This window comes from Syngnathus floridae, chromosome 10 (assembly GCF_059516105.1).
Source record: "Syngnathus floridae isolate MCC-2025c chromosome 10, RoL_Sflo_1.0, whole genome shotgun sequence".
NCBI lineage: Eukaryota > Metazoa > Chordata > Actinopteri > Syngnathiformes > Syngnathidae > Syngnathus > Syngnathus floridae.
Window position 1 is genome coordinate 8,751,771 of NC_142422.1, and position 26,052 is coordinate 8,777,822.

General features: G+C 39.1%; 1 protein-coding gene across 28 annotated transcripts in view; it reads right to left on the minus strand.

Annotated features, from left to right (window-relative positions):
- Positions 1-26,052, minus strand: part of rims2a (regulating synaptic membrane exocytosis 2a) — a 91,934-nt gene that overhangs the window by 12,598 nt on the left and 53,284 nt on the right. For 9 of the 28 annotated variants that reach the window (XM_088386540.1, XM_088386538.1, XM_088386542.1 and 6 more), the window contains 17 exons: positions 25,566-25,612; positions 25,029-25,141; positions 24,287-24,334; positions 21,914-22,044; positions 21,573-21,744; positions 21,245-21,398; positions 21,113-21,136; positions 19,651-19,719; positions 18,852-18,990; positions 17,106-17,222; positions 14,860-15,045; positions 13,592-13,698; positions 13,348-13,380; positions 9,029-9,061; positions 6,979-7,079; positions 4,892-5,058; positions 4,056-4,295 (listed from right to left, as the gene is read on the minus strand). In XM_088386540.1, coding sequence (XP_088242666.1) covers positions 4,056-4,295; positions 4,892-5,058; positions 6,979-7,079; positions 9,029-9,061; positions 13,348-13,380; positions 13,592-13,698; positions 14,860-15,045; positions 17,106-17,222; positions 18,852-18,990; positions 19,651-19,719; positions 21,113-21,136; positions 21,245-21,398; positions 21,573-21,744; positions 21,914-22,044; positions 24,287-24,334; positions 25,029-25,141; positions 25,566-25,612 — 1,881 coding nt within the window. Of the gene's footprint in view, positions 1-2,860; positions 2,939-4,055; positions 4,296-4,891; positions 5,059-6,978; positions 7,080-9,028; positions 9,062-13,347; positions 13,381-13,591; positions 13,699-14,859; positions 15,046-17,105; positions 17,223-18,851; positions 18,991-19,650; positions 19,720-21,112; positions 21,137-21,244; positions 21,399-21,572; positions 21,745-21,913; positions 22,045-24,286; positions 24,335-25,028; positions 25,142-25,565; positions 25,613-26,052 lie in introns of all 28 variants that reach the window. The other 19 variants (XM_088386564.1, XM_088386539.1, XM_088386561.1 and 16 more) reach the window with 13 other exon arrangements.

A 26,052-nucleotide genomic window follows, 5' to 3' on the forward strand; every position in this document is an offset into this window, starting at 1 on the left:
TATGCATGGGCTTGTTCAGACAATTCAAACTGGAAAAGGATCATGTCTGTGGAACTATGTAGACTAGCATTGAAGATTGTCTCCTTTTAGGTAGATCTCATTTGATTTCCTGTTTTTCGTAAAGTAAAACAGATGTCCACAGTGTGGACAACAGAGCGACTCACTCGGCATTTTAAAACTGTTTATGTCTGTGCCCGTGCAGATGGGCTCTGCTGTGGATCAGTCCATCTCTATACATAAATATTGAATACTTGTAATGCCACAGTGCTTTGGATTAGTTAATACAGCGAAGAGATTTCAGGGCATTGGCAAAGGCTAACATGGCTCTGCAGCACGTTCAGAAACTTTCAAGCACACAGCCATGAAAAATACTTAGTGGTTGAATAAAACAGGACACACTGTCACACCATCATTTATATACAGTGGATATAAAACGTGTTTACAACCACTGTTCAAATGCCACTATTTTGGGATATGAAAAATAGACCAAGATAAATGTTTTCAACCATGTGATTTAAGAAAACTCTTTCACGAGACTAAGTAAAAATAAACAACTGAAATAATGTGGTTACACTGTTTTATATTCTCCCAGGGTTAACATTTTTGTGCATAATTCCAAAAACAGTGACGCATGGTGGCATCATTATGCTTTGGGATTGTTATTTTTGTCAGCTGGAACTTTATTTAGACAAGGTGATGGGAATTATAAACTGTTTGAAATATCAATCACTGTTAGCACAAACATACAGGTATCGGTTGCAAAGAAAAAACGTTTTCAAGTCCAGAAAAGCCTAGTAGAGCAACTAAATTGTATTTGATGAATCAGTGGCGGGTGTGTGCTGACTCACATTTAATGATAATTTGAATGCAATATGAATTTTGAATATAGCCTCATAGCAGTACTGCACCAACTTTCTGAAACACATTATGCAGAATAGGGATAAAGATTTACATTCAGCTGCTACGCCTCCAGGGCAAGTTTATAAAACAAAACACAACTTATTCTGTCACCGTCTTCCTCTAACTTATTTAAATGTTTGATTTATTTTCCATACCTCTGTGTGCCTCCCATTCAAAGAGCAAAGCCCTCTAAACAGCCTTAAAGAGCCCAAGATGGTTCAGTCCTTAAAAGCAAAGTCTGGGGCATAAACCCCTTAATTTTATTCTTGGACAATACAAGCTATATTTTGCCCAAGCACAAGTAGATCCGACACTTAAACTGAATACAAGATCTGTGATGATTTGTTTCCCCTCAAAAATTCTTAATGGCACAATAATGTCTCACTAAGTCGCAAAATTTAGATCATGATTTAATAATACCTTAGTCTGATATAGAAAAACTTAATCTTCCATCAAGATACATAAATTAAAAAAAAAAAAAAGACTCCTACTCCTATTACAGTTCCATTTCCTCTATGAACGCTTTGGCACATCAAATGGTAAACGTGCCTGCTTGAAAATGTTGGCCTGCCTTGAGGTTTTCAGACTTTCTCTGCAGCCAGGGAACATAATGATCCTGTTCATGCAGATACTCTAACATGCAATATCATCAAAATATTCCCAAGATAAAACTTTAGGTATACATGGAAATCTTCATATTGGATGTACCGATATACTGAAGAACTGCAGTAAAAAAGGTAAAGAAGACCAACAATCTTTTCCAAAAATGATCTTCTCAAAATTAACAATCTATAAGTAATGGACTATTTGTCACGCTTTATTAATCTAGTGAAGCAGATAAAGACACATGGCCTTGTAATCTGATATACTCTTAAACTAATCAAACAGGCACAATTGCTTGTAAACAAATCAAGTCAAATGAAAGTCTAATTCTTTTTAAAATAATTCACCCCAGAAATATAAATTCTCCTTTGGCCATTAGACAAGTTGTTGTTGAAATGGTGTGGATGGACAAGGGTTTAAGCAAATATTTTCTCCTCCCTTTAAGTGATGCCAAGTCTCTGCCCTTGAAAACACTGGTCTTTACTCTTCCATGAATGAACAGTTACCAAGGCAACAATACTGGTGAACCATATTTGAAGAAGAGATGCGAGCTCTAAATGCATTAATGGAAACTGAAATTCAACGAGTAGTCAACGGGACACAACAAAACTGTGTGAGCGCAAATGTTGGTGTGCAAGTGTATTTTGTGTTTCTGTGAAACAGAAGTTCTCATGAGACGAAAAACACATTTGGCTTTGGTGATGTTTGCCCACCAAGCCAATGTTAGCAGGCCCGTTTAATGTGCAGTAAATGTGTATTTACACTGTGACCTGAATACATAGGGGATGAGTCACAAGTAAATGTACCTTGTAGCGATGTTTCTGTTGAATCACTCTGCTTCAGTGCTTTCATGGTTTGTGCATGGATGAGCAATGAACAAACATTTTATCATTTTAGGCAACCTGCAGCTTCATTTAAGTGGCTAATTCCAGTGATTGAAAAATTAACCTTCCGGCTGTGGTGGAGTAAAATATAATTTTGTGCCTAAAGTATGTTAGTTCAGTGTGTAGGCTAATGTGAGTGTGGGATAGCATATGGTGGACCACCCAAGTTGGTTTTGCCCTTTGCAGAGTTGGGGCCAAATACTACAAAGGTTTAATAAATGGATTAAGAGTCCAGAAAATAACTAAATGTGACACAATTTTTTTTATAACAATTTTTGCTCCTTATCGAAAACCATTATGGCTTTGCAAATGAATCTGTACCAAAACAGGTTGGTAAATATCGTTGGGAAACACCATCATATATCTGGGTCATTTTGTTGTTTTCAGTTTTGTGAAATCATGTGTTCCTCACCACAAGAAGTGGTGATAGTGCTGACCATATATATGGTATAAAGTATAACATGAGTTGGAACCTGGACTTGAAGAGAGAATTGGAGCGATGGGTAGAGTCGCCGCCATCTTGAACCGGGACTTCCGTGATCGTCCCGCCCCTTCAGCAAAGTTTTAAAATTATGTTTGAAAATAAAATGGTGTGACTAAAGCTCTAGAATTATTGACTTATGTATATTTGCCTAAATATGTCTTCAAAAATATTTTGCGCTTTCCTGAAAGTGAACTGATGGGCAATAATAATGGTGGTAGCATTGCTGGAAATAAGGTTGGGGTGAATCGAGGGAAAGTTGTGGAATGTTGTGGAAAATGAAAGTATCAGGCACAAAATAACACTGAGGGATTAGGACAAAACACTGACACGACACTGAGCAGCACAGACACACAGTGAAGCAACACAGTGCAGCCATCAAGTAAAAACAAATTACAGCTGTCTATATTCCTGGGTGCTCATTTACATTTAACCTGAATATAGGAAAACGTTGTATCTACTTTGATCTGCATCTTTCTTTCCGAAATGTGTTTTGCAGTCAGGTGCCATGTAAAGGCCTTAATAGGGGGCCTTGCTTTTATTGTAATTTGTTTTGTTTAAGCCCTAAGAGATACTGAAGATTACTGCGTTGATAAGTAGAACCAACTTGGCACCTGCTGTGAATTCCACTTCAGAGTTGGGACAGCGTAGCCTTTCTCTCGAACTATAAATACACGTGCCCTGATTTGGTCTTGACTTTTTATTTCTGTCAAATAGGAATACTCTCATGCGGTTAGAATAAAGGGACCATCATTGATTGTACTCTACTCAAAATAACTGGAGCCCTTGCTCTGACACATAAAAAAATAATTTCAAGGAGATTGTTTAAGAATTAGTGAAATGTTCCCATTTGTAATTTGGCCGAAGAAAATGTGTATGGGTTTAAAACGCAACCTGCAGAGAGCTAACAAATCTAAAATAGATACAGTACATTAAGATGCAGAGAGTTGAGCTAGCTTTAGGTCTATCAATGACACCAAGATTGATCTGAGAGTGCTCTCTTGGTTTCTCTGTGCTTGTCTCGTAATGTTTTTTTTTTTTTTTGTAAATGCTGGTGTTTGCTTCAACACCGTTAAGGAAGCATGCACAATGCTGATCCTTCACATAAAAGTAAATGGGCAACAGGGCAAACTGAGGTTGATATTGAATAGTAGTAGTTTGCAGTTCGAGGCTGCCAAGCTTGTTACCTGAGGTCAGTCTCTGAGATACTCCTCTGGTGCAAGTCGTCTTCTTTCATCAGCATTTCTTCATGCTGCCGCTTGTCTTTGTCTACTTTATTCCCTGATCCCTTTCTCTCTCCCTGCACGTGCCCGTCTTTATTGACCCTTGTCCCTTCACCTCCACCTCTCCTGCCTGTCTCTTCCTCTTCTAGCACATCAACTAAATGCTCATCCCCCTCCCGCGACTGGCTCCTTGATCGCAAATGGCTGTAGATGGAGGCAGAAGCAAGACAGCAGCACATGCACAGCAGAAAGAAAACCAAACAAAAGCATGAGAAGTGTCAAGTGACAAAAATAAAGCCAAACACAAGGAAACAATGCAGCCAAAATCAAAAGCAGGCAGAGCAATAACAGAAGACAGAAATGTAGAACTACTGCGAAGCATCATGCAAGATGATTATTATTATTATTTTTTTAGTTTTATTTCTTAATCTGATACAAGAAGCACCAAAATGATGCAATGTCTTCTGATTATTTCAGAAGTCAAGACCAGTTGTGGATAAGCTTCTCCCACAGCTTAAAAGCAGCAGAGTTCAACTGTTTGGTTCAAGATTTTTCTACAACAGAGCCAAACCTGAACTCATTGGGGGTGAGAAAATGACACAGTGCTATCTGGTGCATTTTCCTCTTGAGGCTCAACCAGGTACAAACAATTCCACTGTTGAAAATGTCTGTGCGTGGGACCATACACAGGAATAAAACATTTTAGCTGTGGGGAGTTTGTCCACTTGTGAAAACAGCATGTTGGGTTGAAAGTGCAAAAAAGAAAAATCACTCTTCCCTTAAAGTTGAGGTCAGCTTACCGGATCTTGCGATTTCCTTGCGGTCTTTCAGACTGGACAGACATGTAGCTCGTGCTGCTGAACCGAGAGGCGCTACTGGTTCTCGACACAGCGGACACGTCGCTAACATCACTGTCTGATGACTTTGCCGACAGGTTATCTGAACCCCTTGGATCTCTACTGGAATGCTGAAAAGAGCAGAAAACAGGTTGTAGTTCTTTTGTTGTTTGACTGGAAACGTTTCTAAGGTTTTCCAAGTACATCGTTTTCTTTTTGAAGGGCAGCTACCAAGCTGCAGGGAAAGAAAAACATACACCATGAGCAGAAAGAAGAATGATATTGTCAAGCAGAGCGGGTGGGGGAATAACACAAAATCGCGCAAGTAAACACTCAACTCAGTACTATTCTAACGTTGAACCATTCATCCATTTTCTATACTGCTTGTCGCGGTAAATAAAATAAAAAAAAGTTTTATTGTGAATACTGTGATTATCTGTCGTCTACACTTAAAGTTTATCAGAACGGAAATTATTTGACAAATTTCACTAAAACAAACAAACAATGAAAAAAATAAGCTCATGGTGTTCCTGGAAGTTTAAAAGCAGAATAAATTCAATTCCATAAACACAGCATAAGATATACGAGACTAGTCTAATGGCTCTAATATTTGTCTGCTTATGTTATAAACAAATTCAAAATACAAATATATAGTTAGTATAGACCTAGGGAGGAGAGTGGTTTGCATGGGGCCCAGGGAGAGGTAATTGTTGAAAAGCAGAAGCCCCAGGACAGAGCCTTGGGGCATACCTTTAGTGATGAAAATGACAAGCTGAATAACCTGAGTTTTGTCTTTGAGGTATGAATGAAAGCAGTATAGAGTACTGTGGGTGATGCCAATGGAAGCAATTCTACCGAGGAGGATGCAGTGAACCCGAGTTCATCTTCAACAAGGAGCTTTGGAGATAATAGTGTTACTCTTCAGTTAATGTAACATGTATGTTTTTGGAATGCTACCCAAGTGTGTGTACATTTAATAATATCACTGACACGGTCTTTGAGGAATGTTAATAGTAGAATTTAGTGTTGAGTGTGACTAAGGGTAAATACTGGCAGGTCTTCTTTAGAAATGTGGAATGTTGTTTGCCAATGGAGCTTCCGAGAAGTATATTACTCAACAAACAATTCATAAGGTGATCTGCTTTTTACAGCACGCTTACTGCGTCTAAAGTGAGGGTATTCATAACACAGACATAAAAGGAAAGCTGGGCAGCTACACTTTGGGAGACGGCAGGCTGTGGTCAAGCCTTCTAAACATGTCTATGATCACTTCAGAGTAGTAAACACTTGACTCTGCAAACTGTCGAAGTCACGTTCCTTTATTTTACAACAGTTGAACCAGCTTGCTCAAGGGACGTGGAACGTTTCCTCTCTGACAAGGAGCTCATATGCAAGGTCAAGAGGCTCCAGCTAGATATAGTCGGCCTGCCTCGACACACAGCTCGGGCTTTAGAACTAGGCCACTTGAGAAGGGTTGAACTCTCTTCAAGTTTGGAGTTGCCCTGTGTTACCTACAAACATGGGTATGATAGAGTAATGCTGGCAGCTTATACACCAAACAGCAGCTCAGTCGTCACGCTTTTTTGGAGTCCTTGGCAGTGGTTCTGGGGAGCATTCCCGCTGGGGACTCCCATGTGGGCAACGATCGTGAGACCAAGAAGGCCAACAGTCAACATTAACCTGAGTGGTTCTTAGCTATTGGGATTTAATTCTCCTCATGGATTGCCTATAAGGGTGTCCATAAGTGCAGGCCACATATTGATGGGGTTAAGGAGAAATTGAACCACACATTCTGGAAGATCAGTATCATTTTCATCTTGGCCATGAAACAGCAGAGCAGCTATACCAACACCTTCAGCAGGGTACTAGAAGATGCATGGAAGTATGCTCAACCAGTTCCCATGTGAGAACCCATATTGGATTGCCGTTATACGGTCTGGTATGATAAAGATCCACACTATTGTGAAGTTGTTAAGTGTGCAAAGCAGAGGTGAATATTATGCCCACAAATCTCATTTACATGTTGATACGGTGTATGGACATGTTTTTACCTTGTGGTAGTCCTGCTCCAGCCGTGAATCAGAGCCAGCTCCCTGCTTGTACTTGTTCATTTTCATCTTCATCTGCCTGGTCCTCTCCTCCATGTCAATACCTGAGCAGATAATTACAGTTGTCATATGGAGGTCAATAATGAGTAAGAAAGCACGGTGGCGGTAAACACTGCAGTGATGGGTGACAAGGTTCTGGTGTGCTATGAGTCATGAGCTATGAACAGGACCAGTCAAATGGCAGAAAAGTGAATGGTCAGCTTGGAAATCAAATGAGTGAGTAAACAAACAAACTTTGTAACACAGTTCAAATTCTTCTGTAGTCATAATTTCAGTGTTTATGGAAAATAATGGTGAATTACTTCATGTTTACATTAGACACTTGATAAACAGCATCCTTAACCAATTAAAATCAAATTTTTAATGTTGTTAATTGTATCTTCATGTTGCAATAATTTCAATCAATTGAGGGCATCATTCTCTAAAAAACAAATTGGTATTGTTATCCAGCTATTCTTGTTCTGTTCAAAATGTGTTATGAGTAATTAATTCATTCATTTGATTTTTTTTTAAATGTTAACATCAAGAACCAACTAGTTACTTCTTCTGCCATCACCCCTGAAAGGAGCATGCGCCTTCCCACCCAGCGCCTCTCATTCTTCTCACCCAAAACGGCAGCTGCCCTCTCCAAAATTCTTTCTGGCATGAAATCACCCACCTACCCACTGGATCCATCTCCTCTGCCCCACTGACACCATTAACTCCTCCCTTGCCTTTAGCAATGTTCTCCAACATCATCTAAAAATCAAAACTTCAATCCCTTGAAGATCAGCTACAACATTTGAGCATCCTTGAACACACCAAGTGACTTTCTCTCAGGGCCGCCAGACACTGAGCAAGTCACGGCCGCTTGTTTTGCGGCGATTCAAAATTGAAATCACAGTTACACAATAACTCCTCAAATGATAGCCAATCAAATTGCATGGAAGCTTTCAAACAGTCAAAAAAATCTATTTATGGGTTATGCGCAAACGATATAAATATATATTGTCTTTTACAACAATAACCATATTTATAATTTAATATGTGCCTATGGTGACGCTTGTGGTCAAATTATGGGAATAGCCCTTGTAAAGTGTCCAAGTATGAAGACAAATACTGTCTAAATTTGATTATGAACAATACTAATAACATCTAAGCCATCCATGCATTTCTTCATTCAACCTACCACAGCAAACTGAGCATGAGGCAGGTACATCCTGAATTTGTTGCATTTATTGGGCAGTCAAACGATATATAAATAAAGAATATAAATGCAAATGTAAAGCTCATGTCAAATCCCCAGTGACACACACACACGCACGCACACAGACAGAGAAAGGTGAACATGTTTACAAAGCACATTTTATAAGAATTGGCTTTATGTTTACTTTTACAGATAGTTCTTTTTATAACAAAGAAGTGTAATTGTAGAAAATGTGTCTTCAGACCTGCAAGCGGATCAAGTGTGTCCAACACTGTGGTAAAGCAAATAAATGTAATTCAGAGTATTTTATATTTGCTTTACGATCTGTGTTAAGATGCCTATCCCTGGGTTGTACGCTATAAATTGTCTTTTAATAAATACCTGGAGTACTGTGTTAATACTTTTTGCACTGATTATGTGAAACTATAATTCTGTCAGATCCCCAAAGTGTCTCTATGCGGAATTTGTGTCTCAACACATTTTTTTCAGTTTGATGTTTTTTTTTTTCTTTCTTTAATTTTAACAAAAAAATGAATGGTGTCTGACAACAAGGACCACACTGTTGTGATAATAAGATGATTCTTCTTAGCTGATGCCACACAGTCTAAATTGTAGAATGGCCAAAAAGCTACAAGCATGATGACCAAGACAACATAGAGCACAAATAATGAGCAAAGCAAAAAAAGAAAAAGAGAAAAAAACTGAATTCAGTCTAAGTAGATGGCACGGGTAAGCCAGGAGGATTTGATGGGGGCGATGATGCAAGCAGAATGAGAGAAGGAAGAAGATGATGAAGAAAGGACAGACCTGAGTTCGTCCAACTTGGTGGGGCAGTGTCTTCTGGGATCACATCCAGAATGGACAGACAAGACAGAGGAGAGAGGAAGATGGATATGAGAGGATGCAAGAAGGGGTTGGAGTGAAGTTCGAGGGAATGTGACATCACCACTGTAACCACCGAGAAGGCCACTGTTTGGATAGCGAGGGTGAGAGGATGAAGGCTCGGGAAGGGGGGCACACAATACAACAATACAGTGACAAAACAATGGTCAACGGAGAACATAAAGCACATACAAAAAAAAAAAAGACGCACACACAAAACTCCACTATGGACATAAAAGCAAAAATACTGTAAGAGGATAAGAAGCTGTAAGAGGCTGAGGTAGAAGCTGAGATTTTCATTATTAGATAACTGGAAAGGAGTGGGAATTGGGGAAGGCTCTGTGTTTTAAAGGAAAAAAAATCTGTAATAATAAAGATATGTTAATGCACTGTAGCAGACAGAAACTTGAGGCCTCTGGGAGTTGGAGGAGTGAAGGAGGGTTGAGTAAGAAGAGGGGGGGAGAAGTTAATTGAGCCTCTATAGGTCAACTTTGTGAAGTCTGGAAAAAAATATGTAAAATTATAATTACAAGACACAAATACAGAGCTGCACATAAAAGAAATGGCACACAAGCACTAAGGCATTGGGAAATACATCAAGAGAAAGTTGACGACAGCTAAGCACACACAAGCGTTAACTCAAAAGAAAGTGGTGACACATCCACTGCCTGAGTTCAGGTTGTTCATTTTCATCCAGTCACATATTTCTCCTTTTCACTATTGCCTCCTCATTTTCAGCCAACTTCAACACGTAAATGTTCTGGCAAATATTTGCTTTGCCTTCTTCAGTGAATAAACGTGTTTGAATCAACAATCAGCTTGTGACTTATTTCCCACAGCTCTTTGTTTCACTTTGTCTCTTTCTTGCTGTCGCAAAAGACAAAGCAGCAATGACTGCAGCTAGAGAAAAACTTATCTTAAAGACGAATTCCCGATCAAATTTTTTTGGGCAGTTTGCATTGAGCACATTAGCTGAAAATGTAGGTCAATAATGGAGTGCCACATTAATTAAAAATAATTTGGGAGTCTTGTGATGTGCCTTAGCATCTTTCATCTCTTGCAAGCTAAAGTCACACAATTAGGAGAATCAAATCATTGTCTCAACAAGGGAAATTTTAAGTCTTGACCAACCTCATGTTATTGGATATATTGATATTATATGAAAACAGGACAACTAGACATATAAATACTGTACTGTATTGATATGAAGTCTTAACAGATACTGTACAAAAAAAAAATGCAGCATGGTCATGAGTGTTGTGGTGTTAAACCAATTAAGAAGACTGTCCATCATGGGACTGAAGATGGAAGCATTTAGTTCAGTGGGGACTAGTGAGGACCAAACAAACTTTTCTCCATCATGGACAGTTATTCATCTTCTTTATGGCCCTCTGCAGCATACTACAACATATTCAATATAATATGTATGCACTGTTTAAAAAAATATTCATATTTATACATCTCCATTTGCACTCATTATTGACTGACTTTTAGTGCATAGATATGCACATTAACAATTTAATGCATGAATTCGGTTTAGTATAATTCACCATATTACACTTTACAGTTCCAAACGGCGCACAGCCATCCATTCACACTCACATTCGCACATAGTCTTCACTTAACATTTTGTGCACGTCTGTGGTATGTGTGAAGAAGTCACAGTAGACAGACGGAAACACACAAAAAAGCACAAGGACAATTCCACAAGAGAGTGCCTGAGCTGAGATTCAAAAGACACATTTTGCTACCATGCTACCCTAATAAATACAGTTACTATTATTGTCCAGACGTATCAACCCCATGCAGCACCGCAACACCACGCACAAAGGCAAGAAAGACAAACTAAAGGAAGTCATCCATAGACTGCATGATAACATAAAATAAATCTGATGATTAAGATGCCTCAAACAACAACATCTGAAACAAATCTGACATTACTAGATCATTTTTCTCTTTTTTGGAAGTGGATGGACTTCAGGAGGCCAGTACTCCAAGAAACTGACACAGGGCATTAGAAGAGGCAAAATACACACCCAGACCAACAAACCTGTGACACTGAGGAAGGGATGCATCCCTTCATCAGACAGCGAGCCATTAAGCCCTCGCTGCTGGTCCTCCCATGTTACTTCTAAAAAGACACATAAAATACACAAATACACTTATGGCAAGATGGAATAAAAAGTACACAAATACACTTTGGTCCAAGTTTTAATCTAATACATTTCTAAATCAGGTGTTTTTTTGTTTTTTAAATAAAAATTCACCTGATTTAAAAAGATGAAATCAAGTGTATGGTTGTTTAAATCCAAACAAAAGAGAGAAAGCGCTTCTCCTATTCAGCACCACAGAATGAACAGCTCCGTTGTCATTTATTTGGGCATTACTTATGACATGCACGCCATCTCCTGGTCACTAACAGTAATGGCGTATTTGCTTCTTAACCAAAGCATATCTATCATGTTGCAGAACGTGCCCCTGGAATAAAAAAGGAGATGCTCTGAGTATATTGGTATCATTTTTAATGCCATATTTAGCTTGAAGGAAATTTCAATGGTTTGTATTTTATTCCTGAAACGTTTTTTTAAGGTGAAGCTTTGAATTGTGGATTTTTGTTAAGGAGGACAGAACAGATGGCGTATAGGATGCTCTATGGAAGCAGCAAAGATAGCAAAGATATCCATATGACATTTAAATTCAGGTACTGACTACCCATGCATGCCTCTAATTTAATCACAGCACATCACAATAGAGAGAGAGTCTGAGTAGGAAAGTTGAGAATGGCACACTCAGCCAACCAGTTTTGTTCAGGGATAGTATATAGAGGAAATCACACATGCCAGGGAACTGACTTGCCTTTTCTCCCATTTACTGGTGCACTTTGAATCTTTTCTGTACAATATGCTACTGGTGGAAAAACAAAAAGTGGGTCAAAAATTCCGAACATTGGGCAATTACATTAAAGCAGTTCATACTTTTAATATAAATGCAAAGATTACTAAATCTGTCAGCAAATTTCGGTTTACTGGGAACTCTTATTCTCAAATAAGTCATGTATTCAAGAGGCACTACAACTGACACTAATGCCACATTATCAAAATGCTATATAAACAGGGAGTACGATAACATGCAGAAAAATAAATATTGGTTTAAAAATACAACGCATTTAAACAAGTCCAAATCCGTTTCGTTAGCGATAAACACACCTGGGCCACTATCCTGATGTCCGAGTAACCCAAATTCCTCGAGTGATCCCTCTAATGGAAGGATGGAAGTATGACTCACAACAATTTAGTTATGCACTAATATCAAACATTATTTACATTCATGCAGTTCACATCCGAGAGGAGATTAAAATCCTCTCTGGATTAGTCAGGGGCCAGTCATAGATTCGGCTCAACCTACTGCCAAACAAGTAAAACATTTTATTTGACTTCTATTGCAAGCTTGTGGGAGTGCACAGCAAAACTGTAATGTCCACAAACACGCAAAGTTTGTAATACCTCAAAATGTACAGTTAAGAGAAACAAAAAAATACATATGCAGGAAGAATGATAAGGACACATGAAGAAAAAATTGAGAGTTCAAAAAAGATAGCCGTGGCCCAGACAGTGAGAGCATAACTTTGAAATAATTACTGAAGGAAGGCAGGACTGAGCAACAGAGAGAAGAGTTGCGTATACAGAAGACAAGGTAAGCCCTAATGGACTCTGACAATGATGAAAGAGTCTTGCAAATGCTTTGACAAGTCCTACAGGACTGTCTGTGCTTTTTAATTCCTGCAAGCTTTGTCCCAGCCCTCCCTGCCAATCACCATAAACCACACCAAGAATTAGAATTTTAAAAAAACCAATATTGAAATTAATCGCATCAACCTTTGTAGCACATGTGTAAAGCGATTTTAAAATATCGTATGTTATTTATCTTAAAATATCACTTTAGAAGAGGAAGAATGAGGCAAAAGTACTGGTGAAAAATAATCAAGTAGAACTTTGTCTGAGGTAGGTCAGTCTAACAAACACTACAGACTCAAAACAAAGACACACTAGAAGAGAACACTAATGTTGGGATCCAGACAGGCTAGTAACACGGCAACAATATTACGACAAAACGGGAGTACACTACTACACTACATCAACCACATCTGCAACCACCATAACAGACAGAGTTTGGGTATTCAGCGTGAGCTATGGCTCAAACACCCCTCACTCTGAAGACTTAAACCCTCACACATAGGTACAAACCTTCATAAGGCTCGGGTCCTTCGTCTCCATCTTCTACGAGGGAAATGAGAAGGGAACCGTGTCGACATGTTATGAAAATTCTTTGTAAGTTAATTATTAAGACCACAAGAAAGAAAAAGAAGCCTAAATATTCCCATTGCGAAATCTGAGTGATATTGCACAACTAACCCACAATATTATCAAGGGACAGCATTTGCACATACAAACCAATTATAAATCGAGAAAATACAACTGGGTGACTTACTTCTGTCTTTCCCGGTGGATGGAAGCTGGGGGAGTTGCCGACCTCGTCTGTGGGACATTGGCGTACTGTTTGGACTGGTCTGGACTGATCCGCTACGAGGGTGCGCCCTATATGACACAAAGTTATTGAAAGTGAGGTAAGACACAAATCAGTGGTCGTATGGATGCACACATGTAAAACGTAGGGCAGAAAGAAACCTGTATCAGTAAATAATAATAGAATGTGTAATACATATTTAATATCCTCAATCTACATTGATTCAACTAATTACTTTGACCAAATTAAGGTCAACGTGAGGTAGTTGACACCATTATCAAGAAGTCAGTGCACTTTGCATCCCTAAAGACAACGCGCGCTTAATGACGTTTGGCACATGGCATGGGAGTGAAGGGACACATCGACTGTTCGGAACTGAGCTGCAAAAAAACAAAAAAAAATAAAAGAGGCACTGAAACGCATGTGCAGTCAGTCGTCAAGCTGCAAGAAGAAAAAAAGTTCAATGCAGAATCAGCAGACCATTGCGACCATGCGTTCGGACCGTCTCCAAAAGGGCTTGAACTCAAATCAGAAAGGAAAACGAACAGAGGATGCCATCAAAGGGTTACAAAAGCATCGGTCCATGTTAGTAACAAAACAAAAGTATAGTGGACCCAACACTGCTATACTCACACAGGTGTATGAGCAGTGTGTTCCAAAATCAAAATGAATCAGCACGGTATCTGGTGCCAAGATTAGCGTGCTTTGGACATGTAAAGAAAATGCAGCATCAGTACTCTTGTGATCAAAAACACAAATGGGAAAGGTGGGTGCATTTAGGTGAAATAAGGAAAGGGAGCAGGTATTGGGATTGTGTAAGCTGGGCGGTGGTGAAATGAGTTCCCTTATTGGTTCTGGGTTAGTCGGGTTAGTTGGTTCAGGGTGAGTGCGAGTATTTGCTTTGAGTTTAGTCAACATATTAAGCATGTGTGTCTACCTTCTGGGGCCTAAAGTAACATCAGCTCATATCATGAGCAGTTATGTAGCAGTTTAATTGTCTAAAAAAATAGTGGTACTGCTAACTGATGCTGCTTGTTAACTAACTGGGGATCAATAAGTTAGCAGTATATTATTTTGAAAGACTTAGTTTGATCAAAAAATGATGAAAATCCTAACTTCATGTTGATCTTATTTTCCCTCACAATTAAACTGTCTCAGGGAAGTCACTGTCTAACGAAGGCCAGAGTCTGAAATTGTGATGAGTTGGTTGACGACTCCAGTCTGGGTCACACCTCGTCATGGCAGGTGAGGGAGGGGCTGACCTCCCAGACGGTAGAGACGGCATGGACCTCATCATCGATGAGTCGTGGGGGCGTTCAGTGGAGCGTGATCGGGATGCGGGGCGCTCTATTGTGGGCCGCTGGTCTGCAGATCGGGACCTGCTGTGATACTCGTGTCTATCCATGGCTCCGTGGCTCCTATAGAAGTTATTGAAAGATAGGCAGGAACTCAGTGGGCCCCGTGTGGCGGGGACAGTAGGCTGGAAGGGAGGTCAGCGCGGATGAAAGCCATTAGCGGACCACACGAGTGAGGTATGTTTTGGCCTGTTGTCAGCAGTTTTTACTTGACACATTTCATGGTATTGTGTAAGAAATGTTTTCCAACCTGAGAACGGAGTAGTCGACATCAAGGGCTGCAGTAATGATCAGAATACTATATGTAGTAATGGTCTTTCTCTAGCAATAATAAAGACACTTATGTTACAGTATCAAATTACATAAGTGTATGTTTCATTAATTATTTAAGTTTTATTAATCATTCTGCAGATTTCTTGGTTATTTTTTTTTAATGGGAATCTTGTGAGATTAAATAAATGTGCAAGGTATAAGACTTTGTGCTCATGCTATTGGCTCCGTGCCCATGTGCAGTATGTTTGTTGTACCAAAGTGCGAGTGATGGTTATAATTCACATTACATTGAGTTGTTAGTCACAAAAAAAATGTATTTTTGGCACATTTTTGGCACATTCGGTACCCATACAAAATAACCTGTAAAAAAAAGATTGACACAATTATCACTAATTGACATGATACATTTAAAAAAGAAAAAAAAAAAAAAACATCGATGTAAGACATAATACACCATGTGGCACAAAACTGGGTTTGTCAGCATGCATGAGTACAAATACAAACTTGAATATATTTGGAAAGCCGTGGATATGTCTTCTTATTAGGCAGCAAGACACCAAAAAACTTTCTGGAACTTGTTTAATAACGTGCGGTTGAAAATTGTGTGGCGTTGGAGTGTTCTATAGAGGATGGTTCATCAGTTAGTGACCTTAAATAGGCACCTTTAAGAGTATTCACAGTAATGGTCAACATACAGTGATCATGAGCTGTTAGTATGGTAGAAAGCAAGCTGTATAATTTCTTGCCATGTTTGCGATTTGGAAAAGCACATACTGGCAGGCGGCAATTATTTCTTTGATTGCTTGTTATAATGCTCATATACAACTGCTGTGTCCCACTCCTGGTACAGCAGTGCACTTCATCGCAAGATATCCCCGAAATAAGCCTGCCAAAAAACAAAAGGTCCCTTAATAGCTTACGTTTCCTCACTTAATCCCACTTCAAGCCTTTTTGCTACTTTTACTCTGAATGAATGCCATCAAAACACAGCACTGGGATGGGGAGCGGATTCCTCAGCGAATGAAAACTTTCCTTTCTCGGCTGCTTTAAAAGAAATTTTGACATGGAACTCTTGTTAATGGTCATCTGTGGTGATTTGGAGTCCAGCTGAACCTTGGGGACATTTTGCGACACTTTAATAAAGACAGTCAAACACTTTGAAAGAGTTCTAAGAACTCATCAGTTGTCTCCCCCCCCAGAGGGGGAACAGAAAGGCACCGGTGTAATTCCTGACTGAAAGTCAGATGGCAGAAGATTGAGTAGTCATTTACAATGTTTCTGGGCAAAGGAACATGTGAGATATTTCATTTTATTTGTGCACTGGGGCACTGGCATTGGTCCGGAGGGTACACTAGTGTTATCAGCTCAATATCACATTCTAGCCGGACACCATAATTCAAAGAGCAAGGACAGCATTCACAGAGTTACTCAGCTGCTCCAAGCAATACTTTTTCGATGCCTAAGCATTGGTGTGCAAAAAGGAGCTGCCAATAAAGAGGTACGGTAACAATCATGCACAGCTTGTATCGGCATACAGCTTGCACAATGTAAACGGGAAACATAAACAAGGGCACCAACAAAGCGATGGTCACGTGCTGGCCAGCAATTTACTGAAAAGTCATACAGCTGACAACAGCAACATAAAGAAGCTCTGAGCCTCAGCCTACAAGCACAGAGGCAGTTGTGTACCATTCATATACATTTACACAACTTCAGAGCAGTGATGTCTCCTTGGCAGAAACCGATATCAAACAGGATATCCTTTTCTGGCATCACAATCACAGGTAAATCAACAACGGGGGACGTCAACATGGCGGATGCACAGATGCAGCGGCACTGCATGTCAATACCTCTCAAAGTCATAGTCAGAAGAGTAGGCGCCCTCAGAAAAGGCACGGGACATCCTAGTGGAACGCAGTAACCTGACTGCTTCCTCACGGCAGATTGGGTACACACGATGGTTTCGGCTGGGAAAAAATATCATATCACAGCTGATCAGAATCGGGTGTTCTTCTCCCGCACAAGGGAGGGTAACAAAAAGAAGAGGGCAGAACCGCATAACGAACCACTAAGCGTTCGTTTGCAGATAATTTGCATAATCATACTCCTTCATGTGAATGTGTCATGAACTGAAGGCTGGACTGCCATCGATGCTACCTGAAGGTCTGCATAGATCATTTAAGGCAGGAACCAAAATATCTGAAGGATAATTAAAAAACACAATGCTGAAAATGGAGTGAAGTGTTTTGTTGTTCATCTATTTTGTTTCTGAAAGTCCTTTGAAGACAAAGTCTAGTCATCGTAAGGTTAATGGCACTGAAAATGTCAACTTCGAGTGTATCTGTGAGAGCTAATTATAGTTTCCACCCCTTTTCATTGACATAAGTTACAACATTAAATTAGGTACTGTATGTGAAGTAAGAAAATCAAAGAAGTTATTGCATATGAAGTTGACTTCGGTGTCTTATAGTCACAGTGTAAGAAGTCAGATGGAAGTTGGAGAAAGAAAAAAAAAAGACTGCGGATTGAAGGTTTGCAGTTCATTGGCTTGGAATATGTTTACTGAGTTTGCAAGCAAGTTTAGGTCAGCATCTAACCTTTTGGGGAATATCACTAGACTGAGTAGGTGTGATTCGAGGGAGGGTGAAAAAATGGCTGCGACCATATGGAGGCAGGAGAGGAGACAGAGATAGATCTGAGATGGAGACAGAGGTAGACAATAGGAAGTAGAGGGAGCTCGATGCAGACAAACTCACAGTGGAGCAGATGAGGAGAATCAAAGGAGATAAATCAATATAGCAAGAACCTTCAATACTCATATACACTGCTTCATAGAGGGAAATAAGAGTAGGCATGTTGTCAAATGCACATTTACTGCAGATGGACAATTTTGATTGACTACAATGGTTAATTGTTTTTGTTGCTGTTTTTAAAGTACAGTAGATCAAAAAGGAGAACTCAAAATGATCTTCCGTCATTTTTTTGGTCTCATTCATAAATTCTTTAAGTGAATGTTTTTGGTAAAAAGCTGATTTAGCATACTCCTGACCTAGACAATTTATATAAGTGTGTTTACTCTGTCAATGACACTGATTTATAGTAGAGCAAGCCTAAAAAAAATAACTGAACAAAAGGAAAATAGCTATGGTCTGATTGTGCCAAGGCAATGACTGGATATTTCAAAAAACATATTTAATGCGCAGAGCAAATAATAGTATGACGAGTTACTGGTCACTTTTTCTTCCTTTCAAGTTCTTGGTAGCATGTACCACCTTGCCATATCCGGCCTCTATAATGCATTACCTTCAACTCAAACTGGGAAAAAAAAAAAAATATGTGTAATAGATACACTTGCGCAATTCAGAAACTCAGAGTAAAGTATCATTTGATTATAAATTGCATATAACCCAGAAGATCCTGAAGATATATGATGAGGAGTATAGAGATTACAATTTAATTGGAATTTCAATGGGTTACAAGAAATAAAATAATATGACTATCACAATAAGTATGGTAGAAAAAATAAAATAAAAAAGCCAATAATAACAAACGTAAAATAAGCAGGTTATTCCAATCGTATACTAATTGATTGTTACCTGGCAGGTGGGGGAACGCTGGGGGAGCGTGAACGTGCACGATGGATTTCAGCAGACCGGGAGCAGTGGTTAGAAGACATCACCTGTTCCGGGACAGACAAAGTGGAGCTCTGGAAGTCTCTGCCATTCGGTCGGTAGTCTGTGAACATGTCAATGAAAGAAACGGCACCAAATTATAAGCAACTTGGATCAAGTGGTGTTTTCACAGGTCAAGTCAAAGATGTTCTTTACACAATTATGTTAGTCAAAACAGGGTATTGAAAGAAGTAGCAATATGTAACAAAGAAGTGGATATTACTTCATGACAAATCTGCCATATACTAAACATTTTTGCTATTCATGAGGGATACATATTTAGCCAGCCTGCAAATAGCGAAAATCCACATAGAATTTACGGCCATTAAAAATGCATTGGGAGATTTTTTATTTTGTTTTTACTAACCCCCCCCCCAAAAAAAAAAAATCCTGGAAAAGCCAAACACCACGAGTCGACTGCAATACAAAAATAAAACCAAGGTTGCTAGATTTCAAGTGCTTCTCAGGGAAATTCTGTGGTTTTCTGTGACTTTATCTCAAGCTCTCATTCTGATGTTCAGCGTGGGCGTTCTGTTGGAGGATTGGTGAGAAGACACAAACAGCATGTTACAGACAAAAGCTTGCTGCTGTCTCTTCTGGCTGCTGCTCTTGGGTGCACATTCACTCATCCTATCCATATCTCACTAATACTGAGGCTAAAATTACCCGTTCCGGGCCAACACAGACATAAGTATATACAGTAATATCAATATGTGAGTGTTACCTGTTATTACACCAACACCGTCCTCACAATCATAGTCTGAGATCTCGCCATCACTTATTCTCTGGGATCCTTTGAGATAAAGATAGAGAAAAATAGAAAAAGGTTTTAATATGTTTGAATGAAAGGCTTATATCAAACATCATTGCGTGCTGAATAAAAACACTGTGCTAATGTCTGATCATTCACAAATTATTTTTTTAAGCAGTTTTGCTGACCAAAAATCTGATAAGGCTGGACATTTCTATGCATCATCAGAGAAAAAAACAGGCACACCGACACTGTGCTTTCAATCTTCAGTCATAGCTGAGTCAAGTGGACATTTTGTTTTTTATTATAAATGACAAGGGCTGCACTATGTAATGCTGCTTCCAACCTTTCACCTCAGTTTGTGGCAAACATTTCGTAGCTGTCAGCACTTTCAACCCTCCAGTGGTCATCATCAGGTGCCCAGAAAAGGCTTTTTAAGAGAAACTGTCAAGAGTACAGTATTTGTCAAGAGTACACTGTACAAAATACTGCATAAGCATATTGGGGGTGTTAAATGATAGTCAATAGCAACCAAAGAGACGCAGGAAGCCGATGCAAAACATACAATTTTGGTTTTCAGAAAGTATTTAAACTAACACTACTAACTACATCCTCGTCAGTTTGAAAAGGAAGTCAACCCTAAAATTGTCTATATGTTGTATGTGCCCCCACTAGTCTAAACACGGCATTCGGATTAATATTGTGTTTGTGGAATATGAGTCAATTCAGCGGTCATTTAGCCACTTGCTGTCGACTGAAAATGACATCACAGTTGTCAGGACATAACCAATTGCGGCTCACCTTCAGAAAACTGGTGAGCCATGATTAGCTCTGACCTGAGACCATTTTCATCATTTTCAGTCGACAACAAGAGGCAAAAAGGCTGCCCCCTCAAATGGGTTTTGCCTCTTTAATTCTTATTCGGCAAACAAAATATTAATCAGAACACTGTGTTTTGATTGGATAGGCTGCACAGAAGAGATTATTAGAACATTTTGGGGTTGACTTCCCTTTTAAAGAACAGTCACAATCAAAACACACAATGCAAGTGGAGCAAAGTGAGACAGCGTAATTGTGTTTCTAATTTTAAGGCACTTGTAATGGAAAATATCACACAGGGAAAGAAAGTGGTTTATATCAGTCAGGACTTTCAGACTGAGATTTTACTGGATTTTTAGAGCACAGCATTAGGGCCGAATGCAGGAAAAAGTTGCAGGGTGGGGACTGGTAGATATTTAACAGGTGAGAGGGTCCTTTGCCTGCGACCCTGGGTGGATTTTAAAAAGGTGGAACTAACACACTGGCTCATACCACATTGAAATCCATGTGAGGGAGAAGACACGCATGTGGGATACAGAATCAAGCCACAGCAATGCGTCACAGCAGGCACTCAAATGCACCATAGAAAGGTTCTGCCTGACTGCGGGACCTTTACCTGAGTATGAATATGAGCCTTTGTCTGCAAAAGCAAAAGCAGTATGGTTGATGTGATACTTGGGACATAAACGCTCATTGTAATTTAGCAGAGCTTTATGACAGACAGGTGGGTGAAAAAGTCGGCACTCACTCTGAAGCCGCCGTGTTGGGCTTTCTCCATGGAGCTGCCTACGTTGTGTGTTTGGGGAGGCACGCGGGAGTGGGATGGACGACACGTCATGGGTCTGTAGCTTGTACCAGTGAGGCTCGTCATCCAGAAGAGCTGTCTCCAGTTCAATGAGTATCTATCCGTTTGAAAAGCCACAGTTGGGTTACAGACCGTGTCAAACACTCATTGAGTAATTCATATTAACCAAACTAAAACTTTTGCTCGTGGTGAGACAGAGAGAGCGAGAAAGAGAGAGAGACACACACACACACACACACACATTGATGAGATGTCTTTTTGTCTTTCTTACCTCTCCCAAGAATTCACTCTCCTCTTCCCTCACTCTGGCTTGATCCCATAACGTGATCTCCAACATGCGCTCCCGAAACTCCCTCCGATGTACCGGGGAATACATAAAGGTCTGGTTCCACTTGGGCTCTAAGGATTTCTTTACTGTTTTTGTTCTCCTTTTGCTTTTGTCACTAGGGGAAGAATAATTATCATTTTGATTTACAATCATAAGATGAAAGGACCACAAAATCATTATGCACCGTGGTACAGTGCAGACAACTGAGGATAAAGAAGTGTAGAAGGACATGACCCTGAACAGCAAATTCGATTACCACAAATTGGAACTGTCCCTACGCTCACCTTCTATCAGGGAGAAAGTAGATTTTCACGTAAGGATTTCTGGGTCGACCATCTTCCCTGGGTGGCAGGTCTTTGGCTCCCAGTATGGTGACTATTAGTTGATGGCCGACTTTGTCGTACCACAGTTTGACCTAAAAGTGCAGAAAAGAAACATGATTCAGTCACAGCAATCTGAGACACAAGTTGCGATAAAAACACACTTCGTGAATAATGCTGGAGAAGACAACTTCACCAGGCTCGCTCGGTTCAATCTTGGCATGCACTATTATTTCCAGTTGTTGACTACAATGTGGGGTCCTCTTATGTATATACCAAGATGACTATCTTGTGAAGTCACATGCTTAAAAGTACTTATTTAGAATATAAGATCATTAATAATGCTGGCATTGATGTATTGATTTCATTTAATCAAAGATAGAACTACTCCAGAAAAAGACGCTCTAATATTGCCAGCATATATATAATGCCATCTAGCAGTGATGATGTTATCTGTAATAATGTCTCCGATATTGGACAAAGGGCACTGATATTGACAAATCAATCATGCTCTTGCAAGAGTAATCAAAGGTGGTAAAAAGGGAAGTATGGACTCCAAAAGCAGACACTTAGAAGAGGTAAAACTCGTAACAGAGGCCTGAAAGCAATTGGGTGAGATGAAAACAAAAGGACATCTTCTAAGTTTTTGTCCATACTTCTTCAAGAATATGATAATGGAAAGGGTTTGCAATAGCAAATCAAACTACAAGCTATCCATGCAGCAATTTAAAAGAATGTAGCCAAGGCAAGTTTGTTGAGGAAAAACAGTTGAGGAAAAACAGACGGGAGTTTATTACTAGTATTTTCTACATAAATTTAAATGTCAAAAACACTAAGAATACTGCATGTCAATCATCATGACGTGATTATTGATTTGTGAGGAAATATTTCAAAAAACAAATAATACAGTAAGTCAAAACATAAGAAACTGGTGCTCCTGTGGCAAAAGCTGATTTAAAAGCTGAAAAAAATATATCAACTCAAAATACATCATTTATCTGAAGGCATCACAATTCTAATCTGTGTATCATGACAATGGGACCCATTTCCTAGCAGTTTTTAAAATGTTGTCACAAAGTTCTACTCTTGCCCTTTTTAAAAGTTTAGTCGATACCAACACACTAAATACTTGATGTGAATTCTCGGGCCACAGTTGTGTATTTTTGGCACAATAGCCACAACTTTTACAAAACCTCGTGAGTAATTAGATCAATCTCGCATTTGCATCAGCTTTTAATGTATTCAAATTCTTATTGATTACTCCCTTTTACTGTATGCACACAACCTTATTGTCTGATGTCGTTCTATGATCGTGTGAACGAGGTTTTACACATTTCTTTGGGTCATCTAACACTTGCTTAAAAATGAATCAAATTAATTGAACAAGTTATTATTTATATTTGTTATTATTATTGGCATTAATATTAACACAAGTTTAAGTAATCCAATGAAATTCAACATGTATCTTTTACCCCTCAGACTTATTGAGGAACTGATATTCAAACACACACACGCGCGCGAGCACACACCAAGGTCTAATATTCTTTCTGTCAATGAGTTCAGCGTTCAAAACGGCTGTCTATAAGAATCTATTCAGCTTTTTGTGCAAAATGGTGGGACATGCTGAACAATCAAAATGTTTAACCCCAATTCCATTAATTGTCACAGAGTTAGACAGTACTTCTATCCAAGATGTCAAATATTGCTGTAAAAGACAGGCTCCACATCTTTATTAATTTTAAATGTGCAATAGTCATGTGTACTTCTATCTGGAAGATAAATGATAATTGGCTGTAAAACTAAATGTTCAACAGTTTTGGTAGCAAAACAAGTTGAACAAAACTGGATTAATAACGATTTACACTACTGCATCATTATAATACACACAAGGAAACCTATTTCATAAGAAATATGCTGTGTGTGTGTGATTATGGAGTTATGGGTTTATTTTAGTATTATGAAGTGGAAAATAACTCTAGGCCTCTGTCCTTGAAAAGCCTCCTGCAACCGTGTAGTTCAAGCTCGCATATGTATTAAAAAAATGGAATATCAGCAAATTCAACAAGGCAATGGAAACATTTTTTGGGATTAGTTAGGGCATGCACTGCCTAGGCAGACTGACATGAATGGGTTAAAATGAGCAATACATCATAACTCGAATCAAAATGGTGATAGCAGAAAATCATAACGCAACACAAGGCACTGCACTGACAGGGAAACACGAAGCATTAATTTCCCTGGAAATGCATTTTCCCAAGTATGGAAACAGAAAAAGCCCAGTCAACAGTCAAAGAGCAAAGACCAAATAGAGAGTGCCCATCAGATAGGGCCCATTACCTGGACCCTAGGGGGAATAGGCGGTGTTCTTCTACTAAGGCTTTGGCTCTGGATAAGCAAAATTAACAACAAAGGTAATGCAATGAAACCAAATTCCCACAAAACAACATCAACTCACAATTCACCCAAACACAGAAACAGATGTGTGCACTTTTAGGGCGCTATGATTTTTTTCCAAAGATAACTTTTCTGCTTATAAGATGTTACGAATGTGCAATTACCCGACTGTAGCGCCAAACCTGTGCCGTTATCCCCACAAATGTTTTAAGCACAGACTAAAAAGTATTTCAGTAATTTCGAATTTCTAAATCATCATTGCTCAAAACACAATCATGCACAAACACACAAACACAAACACACACACACACACACACGCACAAACTTCTTTCTTGTAAATTCAAATTGATATAATTAGTTCAGGTCATATTTCAGCGCAATAGTTTAACCCATTCATCCCAGGAAAGGTTTTCAATCTCGAAAATGGACACATCATATCACTGACCATCTGGAGTCGGATTGTACAAAGGTCAGCAAAATAGATGTGATTCTGTGCCTGTTTGCCTTACTTTAACAAACTCACACGCTATTTTCTCGAGTGGTGTCAATGTGCATTGAATATCATATCAAGGGAGAAAAATATCTGTTGGATGTGGCTCAAGTTCACAATTCATCTCACCAATGGATGAGGCCATTTATCACTAAGGATTTCTCATAGACAATATGTCACTGTAAGGTCACTTACTGAAAGCTGTCCTGACAAGTACTGGGGAGCATCCCTCAGCATGTTGGGACTCATGGGGGAGGTGACAGAAATGGACGGACGATCCATCTTTTGGGACTCAAAAGAACTTGAACCTGAAAAAGCAGACATTTAGGAAATATATAAGAGATATTAAGAAATTAAGGAATGATAGAAATGTGTTGGTGTAACGCAGAGAGGCAGACTGAAGTAGAATTTCATGCAGATTTTGGGTATTTTACAATTATGTTTTTGTGAGGGGCTTATAAATAGCTCAAAATAACTAGTTAATAATAACTATGTAATAAAAAATACGAGTATCATTAAAGTGTTTATGTAGCTTAAACATGGTAGAGTGTCAACATAAGTACTGTTCATTATTTAAGTGTCATTTAATATAATTGTTAACTTACCTACACGCATAAGACATTTCTAAAACCCACACAAGAATATATTTATTGTAAAGTTGTACCAGATTCTATACTTGATGGATTAGTTCGCCACAGTTGGATTTTGATATGGAAAAGGCATGTGACTCACTTGATTCCAGTTGTGCATGTGTGCTGTCTGGTATCCTTGGAATATCTCTGGGGGTGGGGGAAAAGAATGTGTGAGTGTGAAAGAAAAAGAATGAGGTCAAGCGAATCAATAAGCTAATGCTGAATGCGCTGTGCTTTAATGACACTAAGTACAACATTAGTCTTCATTCGTACAGCAGACCCTTTAGCAGCACAAACCAGGACAGACAGAAATGGATTTGTTTTAAAACTGCCTTTGTGTGTGTGGAATGTTCTCATATGAGGCTTGAGAAAGAAAGAAATAGAGTGAGAACACAAGCTATGTTATCTCAACAAAGAATAAATTTATTTAAGGGAGCAGGCTACTGTAAATCTAATCCTTGGTAGCAACATTAATCTGAGACTAGTAGGTAGATACAACATTGCAAATTAATATGCATAATTCGCAGGCATTGAGTGGAATCCTTTTATCCCCGCAAAACATCTCTAAATCTATTTGAGGGAATACT